Below are 17,056 nucleotides of genomic sequence, written 5' to 3' on the forward strand. Positions count from 1 at the left end.
CCCACGATACTACTATGGGCATGAGGGTGAAAAATGCCCCAGAGTTTACATCCCGGCGAGCGTTAATCAAATAACATGCAAATAGATTAAAGCCAAGGTAACTACCTACCTCATTCTGTGAAGTTCCTGAAGAGCGCCAGATAATTTTGCCTCTGCGGCCTGCGCTCGACTTTCCGCTTCCTTCCACCGATCTTCCGGCGGTGGCTCGTTCGGCGTGGCGCTAAGGGACTCATTGCTGTCTGGTTCCATATCTTCCACATCTAACAAGAGTAAGCGATACTGTCCAGAAGTTGCTTTCTAAGGGGCTAGTCCACAAACAGCGCCACGAGAAAATGTTTGTGCCGCTTACCGTACTGAAGCAGCAAATCGTCTGCGATCACCGGTTTGAAATAATCCTCTTTATCCCACGGTTTGGGGCTGCTGGAATTGTGGAGACTGTCTGCGGTACAATTCTGTCAAACACAAATGGTGAAAGGCTCCCACAGACAAAGTGCAGCACATGCGTAAGGGTACAGATGGTAACCGGTAAGTTAGTCCTGCAGCATGTAATAGAATCCCAGCTCTCTGAAGGTGAAGGATGCCAGTCAAACTCACAGGTAGCACGCCATGGGGGATGCGTATAACACCATTACCACAGGTAACACGCCATGGGGGATGCGTATAACACCATTACCACAGGTAACACGCCATGGGGTATGCGTATAACACCATTACCACAGGTAGCACGCCATGGGGGATGCGTATAACACCGTTACACAGGTAACACAACATATGTATAGAACCATTACACTGTTAACACGCCATGGGGGATGTGTATAACACCATTACATAGGTAACACGCCATGGGGGATGCGTATAACCATGAGGGATGCATATAACACCATTACACAGGTAACACGCCATGGGGGATGCGTATAACACCATTACACAGGTAAAACGCCATGAGGGATGCGTATAACACCATTACTCAGGTAACACACCATGGGGGGATGCATATAACACCATTACACAGGTAACACGCCATGAGGGATGCGTATAACACCATTACACCGGTAACACGCCATGAGGGATGCGTATAACACCATTACACCGGTAACACGCCATGAGGGATGCGTATAACATCATTACACCGGTAACACGCCATGGGGGATGTGTATAACACCATTACTCAGGTAACACGCCATGAGGGATGCGTATAACACCATTACCACAGGTAACACGCCATGAGGGATGCGTATAACACCATTACACAGGTAAAACGCCATGAGGGATGCGTATAACACCATTACACAGGTAACACGCCATGGGGGATGCGTATAACACCATTACTCAGGTAACACACCATGGGGGGATGCATATAACACCATTACACCGGTAACACACCATGGGGGATGCGTATAACACCATTACACCGGTAACACGCCATAGGGGATGCGTATAACACCATTACACCGGTAACACGCCATGAGGGATGCGTATAACACCATTACACAGGTAACACGCCATGGGGGATGCGTATAACACCATTACTCAGGTAACACGCCATGGGGGATGCGTATAACACCATTACTCAGGTAACACGCCATGGGGGATGCGTATAACACCATTACTCAGGTAACACGCCATGAGGGATGCGTATAACACCATTACACAGGTAACACGCCATGGGGGGATGCATATAACACCATTACACAGGTAACACGCCATGAGGGATGCGTATAACACCATTACTCAGGTAACACGCCATGGGGGATGTGTATAACACAGTTACACAGGTAACACACCATGGGGGATGTGTATAACACCATTACACAGGTAACACGCCATGAGGGATGTGTATAACACCATTACACAGGTAACACGCCATGAGGGATGTGTATAACACCGTTACACAGGTAACACGCCATGAGGGATGTGTATAACACCATTACACAGGTAACACGCCATGGGGGATGTGTATAACACCGTTACACAGGTAACACGCCATGGGGGATGCGTATAACACCATTACACAGGTAACACGCCATGGGGGATGCGTATAACACCATTACACAGGGAACACGCCATGGGGGATGTGTATAACACCATTACACAGGTAACACGCCATGGGGGATGCGTATAACACGTTACACAGGTAACACGCCATGGGGGATGCGTATAACACCATTACACAAGCAACACACAATGGCTTCATGTCCTAGGTCAAGCCACCCATTGTACGGTATCTGGTCAAACTTTTGGTGAACTGGCAGAATGTCAGCACGTGAAAAAATGTTGACATGGATAAGGTCGGCATGGACAAAACATTGTCATAAGCAAAGGTCGACATGAGTTTTTCATGTTTTTATTTTTTTTTAAACTGACTTATTCATACGTTACCATCCCAGTACGCATAGAGGGAGAACATAGCAGTGTGCCAAGCACCGCGCCAGGGGACGCGGAACACTTATACGGTGTCCATGTTGACCTTTTGACAATGTTGACCGAATGCATGTTGACTTTTTTCAGGTGTTGACCTTCTGCCTGTCGTCCTAATACTCTGTAACCCCGTCGTACACATAACCACGCTGCACGTATTGTACTTACTGTGGACCTGATGTAGTTCACAAGTTTAATGTATCCGTAGAAATCAAGACCTAAGACAAACCGTAGACAATGATGTTAGGATTCGGTTCTAGTAAACGTTTAGCGCATGTGAGAATAGGAGACGTTCACATTAGAACAAAGCACAAAAACAACAACTTTCCACAGAGCAGCCACTAGGTTCCTGCCAGTGAGAAATATAAAGTGATATTCCGACAGAAGTAGGGTGTTAACCGCAGCTTTATTGTAGGAAGGCTTGGTGCGGGAAGGCAGGGATTCGCGGCCCCCCACGACCTCCCCCTCCCGCGATTCATGACCCCCGCGCCCCCTCCCTCTATTCAAGTCACCCCGCGCACCCCTCCCGCGATTCACGGACCCCCACAGCCTCCTCTCTCGCAATTCACTGACCCCCACAACCCCCTCACTGCCAAAAGTGTCCCCACGGTCCTCTGCACCAGCGCCACAACTTTTATCAATGTCTTGCCCACATACCACTATTATACAGCCTCCTGCTCTCATAGACCAAGTTTCACATTTTTTTTAAGGTTCCGGGACACGGAGCATAGCTCCGCCCCCCACACCCGGAAGTCCCGCCACCGAGTTCTGATTGACCCACGGCCTATTCAGTCAGATATATTGGATGACCATCTATAGCTACAACAATCGATGGTTATCCAAGTAATATGTTACTACTATCGATGGCATGGTGCAAAATCGCCATCAATGCCAACCATCGATGGCGTCTGCACCAATGCCCATCCCTACTCTGCAACAGCCAAAAACCTTTACTACCCCTCATGCCCACACACCTCTATCACTGCCCTGCCTCCTGTTCTCCTGCCCCGTAACTTCAGCCAGTGGGAAGCCGCTCACCCTGTGTTGCCCACATTCCCCTATCATGCTTTACCACCCAGCCTCCTGCTCTCATGCACCCTAACTCCCACCCACTAGGAGGAGACACTGACTCAGGGCCATCGTCCTGTACTCCTGTGTTGCCCACATTCCCTTATCATGCTTTACCACCCAGCCTCCTGCTCTCATGCACCCTAACCCCCACCCAGTAGGATCAGGACTCAGGGCCATCGTCCTGTACTCCTGTGTTGCCACGCTGGACCCTCACCCACTGCCAGAAGCAGCACAGTGTCCCCCACCCTCCTCTTTAGTCCCCCTTATGCCCACACACCCCTATCACTACCCAGCCTCCTGTTTTCCTGTGTCGTGACCTCCGCCAGTGGGGAGCCGCTGACTCAAAAATACCCTACTATACATCTTTCATACAATTCTAACCATATTTCTCACAATACAAACGTTCACAAATTAAGAGGACGCAGCCCCTTACGACGGTGTGAAGAGCGCCTTCGGTGCGTCCGGGCCTGCCCCCTTCAATGACGATGCTGGCCGGGCCCGCCCCTTTTCGTCACGACGCGGCCCGGGGCCGCCCCTTTTCGTCACGACGCGGCCCGGGGCCGCCCCTTTTGTGACGTAGGCGGCACGGGACCGCCCAGAACAGTGACGACGGCGGGCCCGGTCCGCCCCCTTGACGACGATGCAGCGGCGCCCTGCCTGCCCCGGTTCCTAGAAGGAACACTATAGTGTGTGTGTCATACACATTGCAGCATACTGTACTTGGCTTCTGTCCATTACATTAAATGGTGTGTGTGTGTCCAATTTATGGGCACACAAGTTACCATAGAGCATAGACCACAGGATGAAGGAGCATGTCAGTGAGATAGAGCGCAGGATGAGGGAGTTCATCAGTGTGATAGAGCGCAGGCCGCAGGATGAGGGATTGAGTCACTGTGATAAAGTGCAGGCTGCTTGTTGAGGGAGTGCGTCAGTGTGATAGAGCGCAGGCTGCAGGATGAGGGATTGCGTCACTGTGATAAAGTGCAGGCTGCGTGTTGAGGGAGTGCGTCAGTGTGATAGAGTGCAGGCCACCGAATTAGGGACAGCATCAGTGTGATAGAGCGCAGGCTGCAGAAAATAGGGCTGTTCCCTGGAATTTCCAGGGCTGGTTTTCCATCACAATCTAACCCTCCCTCCCTGCTCCCCAGCAATCCAGTAATGGGCACAGGGTGCTTCCAATTTATGTTCCAGCATGGGTGATGGGGGCCCGCAGAGATATTAGTATATGGGGCCCCAAGATTTCTGTTGCCGGCCCTGACTGTGAGGAGCACTGCTAAAGATGCAACAAAGAGAGCGAAGGCAGAGCAGCAAGGAAAATTGGGAAGTCATTTTAGAGTACTTAAGATTTGGGGTACCAAATTACAGAACCCCCATTTTGCCCACGCACAATACACAGCGTACCGTGATCCGTGATGACCTTGTTGATGTTAAACTGATGCTGGGAGTTGCAGTGGCTGTAGGTCTCCTCTGCAGAACTGTATACCCTGGGACAGGGAGGATTGGGATTAGTCAGTGTATACAGGTTACATAGCCCAGCTGATGACACCAGGATCCAGGACACATACCTCTCACAGAACAGGCAGCGGACTTCTCTTCTAATGTCCTCATCATCTTCCCATGCACCATCATCCCCGCACTCCACCAATCCCGGGACATCATCAAACTCTTCATCAGCTGAAGAAACAAAACTCTCTATAACAGCTGCGTGACACAGGGGAAGCAACACTGTATATTTGTAGAACACCTGTGTGATGGGGGGGGGGGTATCTCTGTACAACACCCAGGTGTTATGGGGGAAGGGGGGTATCTCTGTATAACACCCGGGTGTGATGGGGGGTATCTCTGTATAACACCCGGGTGTGATGGGGGGTATCTCTGTATAACACCCGGGTGTGATGGGGGGTATCTCTGTATAACACCCGGGTGTGATGGGGGGTATCTCTGTATAACACCCAGGTGTGATGGGGGGTATCTCTGTATAACACCCAGGTGTGATGGGGGGTATCTCTGTATAACACCCAGGTGTGATGGGGGGTATCTCTGTATAACACCCAGGTGTGATGGGGGGTATCTCTGTATAACACCCAGGTGTGATGGGGGGTATCTCTGTATAACACCCAGGTGTGATCGGGGGTATCTCTGTATAACACCCAGGTGTGAGGGGGGTATCTCTATATAACACCCAGGTGTGATGGGGGGTATCTTTGTATAACACCCAGGTGTGATGGGGGGTATCTCTGTATAACACCCAGGTGTGATGGGGGGTATCTCTGTATAACACCCAGGTGTGATGGGGGGTATCTCTGTATAACACCCAGGTGTGATGAGGGGTATCTCTGTATAACACCTGTGTGATGGGGGGGTATCTTGTATAACATCTGTGTGATGGGGGTATCTCTGTATAACATCTGTGTGATGGGGGTATCTCTGTATAACATCTGTGTGATGGGGGTATCTCTGTATAACATCTGTGTGATGGGGGTATCTCTGTATAACATCTGTGTGACGGGGGGTATCTCTGTATAACATCTGTGTGACGGGGGGTATCTCTGTATAACATCTGTGTGATGGGGTATTTCTGTATAACATCTGTGTGATGGGGTATTTCTGTATAACATCTGTGTGATGGGGTATTTCTGTATAACATCTGTGTGATGGGGTATTTCTGTATAACATCTGTGTGATGGGGATATCTCTGTATAACATCTGTGTGATGGGGGGGGGTAATCTCTGTATAACATCTGTGTGATGGGGGGTAATCCCTGTATAACATCTGTGTGATGGGGGGTATCTCTGTATAACATCTGTGTGATGGGGTAATCTCTGTATAACACCCATGTGTGATGAGGGGTATCTCTGTATAACACCCATGTGTGATGAGGGGTATCTCTGTATAACACCCATGTGTGATGAGGGGTATCTCTGCATAACACCCATGTGTGATGAGGGGTATCTTTGTATAACACCCATGTGTGATGAGGGGTATCTCTGTATAACACCCATGTGTGATGAGGGGTATCTCTGTATAACACCCATGTGTGATGAGGGGTATCTCTGTATAACACCCATGTGTGATGAGGGGTATCTCTGTATAACACCCATGTGTGATGAGGGGTATCTCTGTATAACACCCATGTGTAATGAGGGGTATCTCTGTATAACACCCATGTGTGATGAGGGGTATCTCTGTATAACACTGGGGTATCTCTGTATAACACCCGTGTGTGATGCAGGGTATCTTTGTATAACACCCGTGTGTAATCAGGGGTATCTCTGTATAACACCCATGTGCGATGGGGAATATCTCTGTATAACACCAGGGTTTGATGTTGGATATCTCTGTATAACACCCGGGTTTGATGTTGGGTATCTCTGTATAACACCCGGGTGTGATGGGGGTATCTCTGTATAACATATGTGTGTGATGTGATGGGGGGGGGGGGAATCTCTGTTTAACACCCGTGTGTGATGGGGGGATCTCTGATTAACACCCGGTGTGTGATGGGGGATATCTCAGTATAACACCAGTGTTTGATGTTGGGTATCTCTGTATAACACCCGTGTGTGATGGGGGGTATCTCTGTAAAACACCGGGGTGTAGTGCTGCTGTGGCACTACAAGTACCAGCCTGCCCGTCCTATGTAACCCGGATGACAAGCATTACAACCCCAGGCAGCACATCACTCACATGGCTCCATGTACTGCGCCATCTTCCCGGTGACACGCTGAGTCCCCGCCCTCAGTATACGGGTCCCAGCACTCTCCTTCTCCTGCGCCGCGGAGACACCCACCGGGGGGAGGGATTGTGGGAGAGCGCTGTGTGTTGTCATGGAGACCAGTGATGTTGTCACACACTTCTCCATGCAGCAATGTTATACGTTATCCTATCACACTCCGGTGTCATCCGTCTGTAGTGTACAGCCATTACTCCCCTCCCCACACCCCTCACTACCGTGCCTTCCTGCCTCTCCTTCCCGGTGTCGTACCTTCATTCAGCCAATAACTCCCCCCCCCCCCCTGCCTACCTGCCCCTCACCTGCCTGTGTTCTCCAATCTGTACAGCTAATTAACCCCCCCATGCCTGTGTTCTCCAATCTGTACAGCCAATTAACCCTCCCCCCGTGCCTTCCTGCCCCTCACCTGCCTGTGTTCTCCAATCTGTACAGCCAATTAACCCCCCCCCCACCCCCCTTCCTGTCGGATGTCCCACACCTGCCTGGTGTCTTACCTCTGTACAGCCAATAACCACCCCCCCCCCCCATGCCTTCATGCCCCTCACCTGCCTGTGTCCTACCTCTGTACAGCCAATAACCACCCTCCCCCCATGCCTTCCTGCCCCTCACCTGCCTGTGTCCTAACCACCCTCCCCCCATGCCTTCCTGCCCCTCACCTGCCTGGTGTCCTCCCTCTGTACAGCCAATACTCCCGCCGTGCATATACTGCATGTTATTGTATCACAACTCAGTCATAGCACACATGAATGGCCTCCTTATGTGCCCCCCCCCCCCCCTTACTGGTTAGGGGGGGGCTGGCTCCAGGTGTACTAGTTCCCTGTATCCCCTCCAATCCAGCCCTGGCCTACCCTCTGCAGCCTACCCCCACCACAGCCTGCGTCCAACTCATCCCAGGTTTCCTGTTCTCCCAGCTCACACATCTCTAGTGTCTCTGCTGAGGGCATCCTGATTTTTAACATTCACTAATAATTTGGGCATTTATATTGGACATCAGTCTTTTTAAGTGAATGTTGGCATGGAGAAAAAGCATTACATTACATACATCATATTCATAAAGCCACCTGGAGTGGCGAAACGCGTCAGTTAGCTGTTTGGACATTCCCCCAATACACTACTACACCGGAAAGAAGCCTGAACCAACCTCTGGGACCACCTTTATTTCTACAAGGAGCTCGAACCACCGCATTAAACACCCATTGCAGTCACCATCTGCCAAAGTGTCCTATATTCACAGACCTGTGGACTGGAAATATCTACTCCTTTACAGCCATCGGTGATTTGTGCCATCTGGGACCGATTAAGGACTGTTGGAGGACTCCAGTACCTTCAATAAGGTGGTAACTATTTCCACACAAGATCTCTCCTTCCCAGGGGTATACTAGGAACAGACTCTCCGGTGATCATTGTTACCAATTGGGGTGTCCTTATACAGTATATATTATTTTATTGTTTTTATGCTACAAGCACTCCTTCAATTTTATCAAGTGATAATAAAATACATGTGACCTAAGATCATCCAATTTTTAATTGTTTTTTTATTCATTTTCAAAGTTGTGCGCTGCTACATCTGTTCTTTTTGCATCTTTTCACGGGACCAACTACCCCCATCAAAAAGCAGCTGCAGGAAATAGCACTCCTGGTGAGCGCCCCCCAGCTCTGCCCTTAGGGTCAGTTCTACCATTTTTCCTCTCTACATCATATTCATATAAACATCATTGTAGGGCACCAAGGTCATAGAGCTCGCAGGGAAGATCCCCGGTGGGCCGACGTACCTCAGAGACCTTGTTTGTTGCCATGTGGCCCACATGACAGGCAGCCCACCGCAGTCATTACACGGCATTGTCCCGTCATTCTGGAGTGGGTCCATGTGCAGACTCCCCCTACTCTTCACAGCGCAGTAGATCTGGCATGGTCTCTGGAAACATGGCTTCTGATCTGAATACATAATCCCTACTGAACATGTGCAGCAGCCATTTTGCTGGTGATTTTTTTAAACATGGTTGCAACTCCATGTATGTGATGTTTGCAGTGCGCACCGCACACATTACACCAATTGTAGAAATGCCAATGGTTACATGGTACGTTATAACTTTGGTGCTGCCCATGACCCGGGTTCGTCATCAAACTGTCCCTTGTCATGTGCTGGGATGCATCTTCTTAATGATTATTCACTAGATTCATTTAGTTTGAATATATATATATATATATATATATATATATACACAAAGATACAATCAGGCCTACGTATTGCGCTAAAGGATCAATTAATAGCTGCTACTCCGATAAGGCTCCCGTTAGTGAGAGTCTAACAACAAAGATACAAGAAAAAACAATTTATCGGAGAGCGCTGGACTTAGTACCACCTAGTCTATTATACACTGGTTACTGAATGAAACACCAATCACATTTCTTTTGACAGTTCTTAGTCCCCTTCCAGAATGATATGTGAGATTCGTTCAAGATTGAAGTTCTTTATTAAAAACCCAACGCGTTTCGTCAGAACGACTTCATCAGGGGTGTGACAAAAAAGATCAATTTATTAGGCCTGCACGGCAATTAATATTTCATTCACGACAACGTAAAATCAGTAATGTGGTGGATAGGAGAGAAGTCAATCCGGCTTAATAAATAATTCCTGTGGGGATACGGTCCTTCAATGGTGGGCTCACAGGGCCAATCCGGTGATAAATAGGGGGAACCCCGTATGGTTCAGTTTGTCCGAAAATTACTGTAGTATTGAGGTCTTCAGATATCGGGCTCACAGGGCCAATAAAGAAATGGATTTTAGGGGAAACCATTATTTTTTCATATATATATATATATACACACACACACACACACACTAGTAAGCCTGCTCTCGAAGCAAATGCTTCAAAAGCTAGTCTGCTACCTTGTGATTGCCTCTGTGTTTGTGCCTGTGGGAGAGAGAAAGATCTAATTTCACTCACTGCCAACAAATGGCAGTGTTTCAGAGACTCACAATCAGAAACTAGTCATATAGATGATATAAAAGGCTAAAAGAGGACGAAAAGAGTGAAAATGCGATATCTGTGCCCTTCATCTTCCGATAATAAAGGTGATAGCACTTTGATAAAGGCCGGTTTTCTCTTTGTTTTTGTCATTACCCCCTTGATAAATGCGGCCCTAAATGCTCTCACCTTAGAGGTGAAGTACCACCAGCAACCACTAGAGGCCACTCAATGGACCAAATTACTCCTTAACAGAAAGTGAATGCAAAATAACTTGTTTCAAATAGGGATGGCGATCATTGATACATACACCATCGATAGTTCCTGCTATCGAATAATCGCACATGTGCAGAAACCTTTGAGGATATAGTCAAAGTTTCCTCTGCGCATGCGCATACCTCCCGGCGGGCTGTGTGCTGCTGCCAGTTTGTGCATTGCGGCGTCCACTCGATGCTTGGTTGCCATGGTAATCAATGTTGGCACATGCACAATAGCGGCAGCGGCAACAGAGGACATTACTAGCAGCAGCTGCAACTTAGCTGCCTTAGGTAGCCTGCCAACAGTGAGTGCCAGTTCAACATTGAGATGTGGCGAGCCGTGCTGCTGCTGGGCCCGATACCAATACTGAGTACTGACTCCGATAGAGAATCGGAGAGAGAGAGCATCGTGGGGAGGACTCAGAGGAACTCTGATCAGCTGTCAGTGAGTGCCATGCACTGTCACTGTCAGCACACAGTAGCATAGCAGCTCAGCCGGCAAGAAGGTTAGGCGCGGTGGGTGGGGTCTGGACCATTCACGTCCCCACACATAGGCGCTGACCGGGCAAAATGCACACATTGAGAACATTCCATATTATTACCAATGTATGAATTAAGTGGCTGAAGAAGTGAGAGTGATGCAGTGGAAGGCGGGGACAGACGGGAAACAGGGACAGGGCAGAAAAAAATACAGACATCGGTTCCATTCAACCATCGATGGCTGAAAACTATTTGACCTTCCGCTATCGATGGCCAAAACCTCAAGCACTAGGTCCCAACCATCAATGTTTTGGGAACATCGTTGATGGACATCCTTAGTTTCAAACTTGCTGGACATGGGTAGAGAGGGAGCCGTGAAGGCTGAGATTAAAGGCAGGAGCAGATAGGGACTAAGCCCGGTAAGCCGTCACTTTGATGGGACTTTTTTAATTAGCAATAAATAACAATATATTAATGTCACCATTGAGGGAATTGCTCTGTTGAAGTCTATGGAAGACATTTTCCTTTGCCTTCAATCAAGCAATCGTCATGGCAGTGTCTACTTACACAGATACAGTGCTTTCCTCTGTACATTCTATCTACATTGAACAGTTATTGCAATGACGTGTAAATAAAATACAGTAACAATAATGTGATTTATTTCTGCATTACATGTATTCACTCCACACAGTCACTTAATTTAACAATAATGTAAAAAATGAATAATAATCAGTTCACCAGCAAAAGGCACTTATCAATCTGAACGGAACAGTGGATAATATGATGTATATGCATTATCTGTATGTAGTGCAGTCCACACTCCCGGGGTCCCCACTTGTCACAGCCTGCGCCATGCGGGAAGTGACAAGCTGTCATAGGATTGAGCCATAACATTTAAAGCATTATTTTTAAAGGGCCATTTTTGCCTCTTTAACTACTGCGGCTCAATCACGGCAAGCTCGGAACTTGGCGCACCGTACACAATACAACATTTGGTCCCCTGTCTCCATATTAACCATGCATTCCTCTATGATTATATATTATGAAAATCACCCTACCCTACCTCCCCCCCACACCACATGGCCACCAATTCCCACTTCCCAGACCCTCAAGTGAAAGTGCAGAGGTGAAGTTCCCCAGTCGCCACCTACAATAAGTACAAGCATGTAGACCAGGCATGTCCAACGTTGGCCCTCCAGATGTTTTGAAACTACACATCCCAGCATGCTTTGCAATAGTTTTAGCCTTCTCTAATAGCAAAACTGTGGCAAAGCATGCTGGGATGTGTAGTTTCACAACATCTGGAGGGCCAACGTTGGACATGCCTGATGTAGACCCTTCTGCTAGAGCCCTGGCAATAAGGCCAATCCATTTCCCTTCTAGTTCTTACACAAAATTTCCCTTTTCAGTTTGTTAGGAGGTTTGCACGTGTGTTGCTGTACATGGTGCAAGGAACGTGGAAGCTTAGAACAGCGCTATTTGTAGCCATCCGCAAAAAAGGTCATTTGCAAAGTCGACCCTTTAGTATATGTAATGTAATGTAATTAATTGCACAAGTATATTTCTCTTAATATATTAATTCCCTAAAATGACATTCATATAAAATTTGGTATTGTACTTTGGTATGGAATTTGGTGTCAACCATATCACAGGTCAACGTATATGGTCAACATGCAGTAGGTTGACAGATAAAAAGTCGACCATGGGTAAGGCTGATGGTGCAAAAGATCAACAGGGTCAAGAGGTCCCAAATAAAAATGGCGAACAATATTTTCCAGTAAAATATGTTCGGTACTGTGTGACCGCCGTCGGTAGAAGCACATGCGCTCTGGAACGGTGGCGTGCTGCGCTCACTCCCGGTTCTCAGTCATAGTTCACGTGATTGGTGCATCAGGCAAATGTTGGGAAAACCGTGTGAAAGCCCCTTAAAAACGTGTCAACCTTAAGCACTGTCAACATAATGCATGTTGGGCATACAGCATCAACCTAGACCAGGGATGGGGAACCTTTGGCCCTCCAGCTGTTGTTGACACCTCCCAGGATTTCCTGCAACGGTTTTAGCATGGCCCAATAGCTAAACTGTAGCAGGGCATGCTGGGATGTGTAGTTCAATAACAGCTGGAATGCCATAGGTTCCCCATCCCTAACCTAGACACTGTATATCTATCACCTGGATACCCTGGCTCCCATTACCACACAGTCTGGGCTCCTGCGTACTGGCTCCAGTAACCCCAATGACTGGGCTTGTGCCCGCTGGTTCCCATGACCACAATGGCTGGGCTAGTGCCTACTTGCCCTCTTGTTTGCCCAGTGCATGTATGGCCTTGTTCTCGAACAGTTCCACCTTCTTGTCGCTCTGCAGCACAGCATTATTCACCATGGCTTTTACTAATGTAGTGATGGGCACAGAGTACGCTGTGGGGAACATGTAGGATATTGGGACCAGCATCTTCCGAGCGAACCACTCTGACGGACGGGACTCTTGCCGGTCAACCATAAGAACTCTGCAAGTAGAGAGAACACAGGAGTCAGCATCGTCCCACAGATCACTGTGTGCTGCAAATTGGTGGATTTACTGTGTGAAGAAATAAACGATCAGCGCTGTGATTGCTTACACAATATTAAACATTGAGCTTCCTACTGTCCTCTGATTGGCCATAGTTTAGTAGGAGGTGCGGCCTTGTCGGTGTGATACAACTCACTTCATTAGCCCCCCCCTCCCCCCCCCCCCCACCCCAGTGTAAAACCGGTCACTGTCATTTCACCATTGTCCATAATTCACTGCCCCACGAGCATCAGGCACTAGTGGGTTGGGGGAATGTGGACCGAAACAACGTGCAATATCCCTTTCCCAGTTACTGAGCTTTTAGCTGGATTTTAGTACCCTTACACCTGACACTAGGGAATGTATTATTACATTTATCAACTGTACGTACGCAAAAAGTTATCCAATGACATGCTCTAGCAACACAGGCCGTCACTATGTTACACATTGGTTAGCATTGTTGTGTCACAAGTAGAGATGTGCAGGTTCTGATATACTCTGATTTCAAAGCAGGATCTTATTGGCTATCCCAAATCACATGACAGTTGTTGACAGTTGATAGCCAATAAGATCCTGCTTTGAAATCAGAGCCTGCACATCTCTAGTCACAAGGCAGCAGCCCCAACGCTCCGAAATCATACTGGTAGCGTCCAGTTACAGTGTGCATACAATTCAGACTGTGCATGGATTGATGCAAATCATTACACATTCTCTGTACAAGTGCTGTATTATACGGTGATGTTATATAAAGGTTCCCAGTAAGAAGTAAAGAAGGAATTGTACACCCGCTATAATGCTGAATATAGTCATTTCAGGGGTTTGGGGGCTTGTATAAAAGCATCAGCTCTGCAGCCAAATACAGCCCGTAATCACAGTTACTAATATATTTCTAGTAATAAAGGCCAACTGGGCACATTCCTGCGTACAAGTCTGCCGCAGTGTATCGCACAGCACACTGTACACTGTACTGTTCACAGTCAGCATCCTGAGTCCCATTTACAGTCATTTCCATACGCCGTTACATTGGGTATAAGAATCTGTGGCTTATAAATGTGATTTGTTTATAAACAAATCATTAATAGGGGCAATTAGCATAAACCAAGCCTGTGCAATAAAGATAGTGTCCCTATTATTGGGTAATTAAACCAGATAATTGCCTATATTTCATGGCGTCACATTTATACTTACGCCGGCCTAAAGATGGAATAGCGCTCGAAGGCCAAGTCTTCTACTTCAGCTTCAACTTCTCCCTGAACAAAGATGGAATACAGCACATGAGAACTGTATGGGAGAGACGCACTCTATACACATCTCCTGTACTGACAACTACCCAGCTCTCTACTGACCTTTACCCTCAGGTAGAGGAAGCTGCTCGACTTATCAGCCCCTTTAGACGATTCCAGATTGAAGTGTTTGCAGCCGCCAGATTTTGCCAGCTGCGCGGACTTCACAACGTAATCATGATCCACGCGAATAAAGCCGGCCTGGAAAGCACAAAGTATGATACACTGTATAATAAACACTATGCAGGGGACATAAATACATATAATAGTCTGCACAATATTATCTGGTGAGCAGCGATATCACATCTCCTCTGGACATAAGGCTGGAGGGGAGAATTCTGGTATCTCAGGTGAGGTCTTCCAGACTTACCAGGTGAGGTCAGATCGGATGGGCTTGGAAAAAGAAAAGGTGGAGCGGTTCCCCAAAGCAACCAATAAGACCCTAACTGTCATTTATATGCCCAGTCTATGACAATTAGAAGTTGGTTGATTGCTTTGTGCAACTTCCGCTCTTTATCTTTGTATAAGACTTGATACATTCCCCCTCTGAATGGAATTAGCATGGTGGTTCGGTGCTGTACTTGGAACACAACGGTGCCTGGCCTCTATCACAAGGTTTGGAATATTAGGGAATTGGAAAGGAGGTAGATGAACGTCACAGAGCGGGTGACACAATTCACAGATTCTGGGTACAAAAGAAGATTTTAGTGTGACAGTGGTGTTATAATGCCACCGCAGCCCAAGCGGTGGTTGGTAGTAGCTGGCACCTGGGGGCACAATGTTTCCGTCTGCATGGAGCACAGTGCGTACAGCGCTACCTGGAAGTGCCGGATTTTGCGAGCGCTGGCATGCTGCAAGCTCCTAACCCCTGCCAATGAGCATGTAATCCCTGGCAACAAGCATTTAGGTACAATTTCTAGTTATGCCACCGTAGTATGACTCTGCCCATACCTCTTGGAATTATCGTTAGTCTTTATGTTGACTTCTGGGCTTTGAGCTGTTGTAAACACGGACTTAATTTAACCCTTTGCGTGCCAAGGGAATATGCCAAACATTTCTATTTCTCATAATGGCCGGTGATGTTACCTTATATATAGGAAATATAATCTGTTTCTACACATGTCTAATTTGAATTTATATAACAAATGTGAGCGACGCTGGTGTTTTTAGTGGATATTTTGCACATATCTTGGCACTCTAAGGGTTAAATGTAAAATGTGGGGTTATGTGTATACAGCACTACAGACTGCAGGTATTTGGGGTAATAATTCCAGTACAGAATAAATCTTCCTAATGCCCCGTGCCACCAATATACCATCTTAAAGATGTTTCCCTGACTCCTTATAGAGCACAAAGATATTATACATGAAGTATACAGTATAGAATTATATATAGATTCTTTCAATACAGATTTGCTCTTTCTCCTAAGACTGAGGCTGCTGTGTGTTTGGGGGTGCCCATGTACCCCAGGAGAGGCACCCCTACCCCGATATCCTCACCACACACACATATGAAAAGACGAGATACAGGATATGTTGCAGCCTGATAATTGCCAATAAAAGTCTACTCGTGAATTAAGCACAATTCCATAAATAAATTACATTTCCATTAATTATTTGCTCCCACTATTTGTTTTTATCTTTGACATCCGTGTATACAGAAGAAACCGTAGTCACCTCACGTTCTGTCCTCAGCGTCACCATTAAACCGCGCTGATTATTAAATTCAATTTTCCAGCGCGGAACCAAGCTTTACATATAAGGCCTGTGACTGTTGTCGTCCCCGATTCTCACGTGTAACATTCCACCGGAGCTTTGTGTCGCCGGCCAATCCCGAGGGCCGCTACCCACGCTGCCGCCTGACAAATCTCTGGCTGGCTAAAGTGTCGTTTGATTAAAGCAAGCCCCTAATTTCCCCAGCTTTGCTTCTGCAATAAACACCACTTAATAGAGTCCTGCCATCCTCCATTGTTTGCCAGAAATTAAAGTGACATAAATACCGTCAGCTTTGTTTTCTCCCCTCTCCCCCCAGTCTGATTAGTCAGTCGTCTCATTTCAATGCTACCCAAGCCGGCGTCCCTGCACTCATTGTCCTCACTGAAACTGAAACCTTCTTATTGAAGGAAGGGGCGCAAAGATGCTTGAGAGCCCCCCCCCCTCCAGCTTTAACCCATCATTCCTCCTCAATGGACAGCGCTTGACAAAACGTCCGCACCTTTGTTCCCGCACTTTCTTTGCTAAAGTTGAAATATTGATGTGCAAGCAATCAGCATCTCGCTAATCCCGAAACACTTTCACAA

The 17,056-nt window shown here is 47.4% G+C and overlaps 2 protein-coding genes across 5 annotated transcripts in view; both read right to left on the reverse strand.

Moving 5' to 3' along the window:
- PRMT3 (protein arginine methyltransferase 3) overlaps positions 1 to 7,345 on the reverse strand; it is an 83,232-nt gene extending 75,887 nt beyond the window's left edge. The window contains exons 1-6 of the mRNA XM_083164047.1: positions 7,178 to 7,345; positions 5,055 to 5,163; positions 4,891 to 4,973; positions 2,587 to 2,636; positions 350 to 452; positions 110 to 260 (exon numbers count right to left, since the gene is read on the reverse strand). Of these exons, the coding sequence (XP_083020173.1) occupies positions 110 to 260; positions 350 to 452; positions 2,587 to 2,636; positions 4,891 to 4,973; positions 5,055 to 5,163; positions 7,178 to 7,319 (638 nt within the window). The 5' untranslated portion in view covers positions 7,320 to 7,345. The remainder of the gene's footprint in view (positions 1 to 109; positions 261 to 349; positions 453 to 2,586; positions 2,637 to 4,890; positions 4,974 to 5,054; positions 5,164 to 7,177) is intronic.
- A 4,221-nt stretch (positions 7,346 to 11,566) lies between these two features.
- The window catches only part of HTATIP2 (HIV-1 Tat interactive protein 2), a 33,068-nt gene continuing 27,578 nt past the window's right edge, over positions 11,567 to 17,056 (reverse strand). For all 4 annotated transcript variants that reach the window (XM_083164051.1, XM_083164050.1, XM_083164048.1 and 1 more), the window contains exons 4-6: positions 14,821 to 14,958; positions 14,663 to 14,724; positions 11,567 to 13,433 (exon numbers count right to left, since the gene is read on the reverse strand). In XM_083164051.1, coding sequence (XP_083020177.1) covers positions 13,217 to 13,433; positions 14,663 to 14,724; positions 14,821 to 14,958 — 417 coding nt within the window. In that variant the 3' untranslated portion in view covers positions 11,567 to 13,216. The remainder of the gene's footprint in view (positions 13,434 to 14,662; positions 14,725 to 14,820; positions 14,959 to 17,056) is intronic.

The sequence above is a fragment of the Crinia signifera genome, chromosome 11, assembly GCF_055691185.1.
Source record: "Crinia signifera chromosome 11, ASM5569118v1, whole genome shotgun sequence".
NCBI classification, from domain to species: domain Eukaryota; kingdom Metazoa; phylum Chordata; class Amphibia; order Anura; family Myobatrachidae; genus Crinia; species Crinia signifera.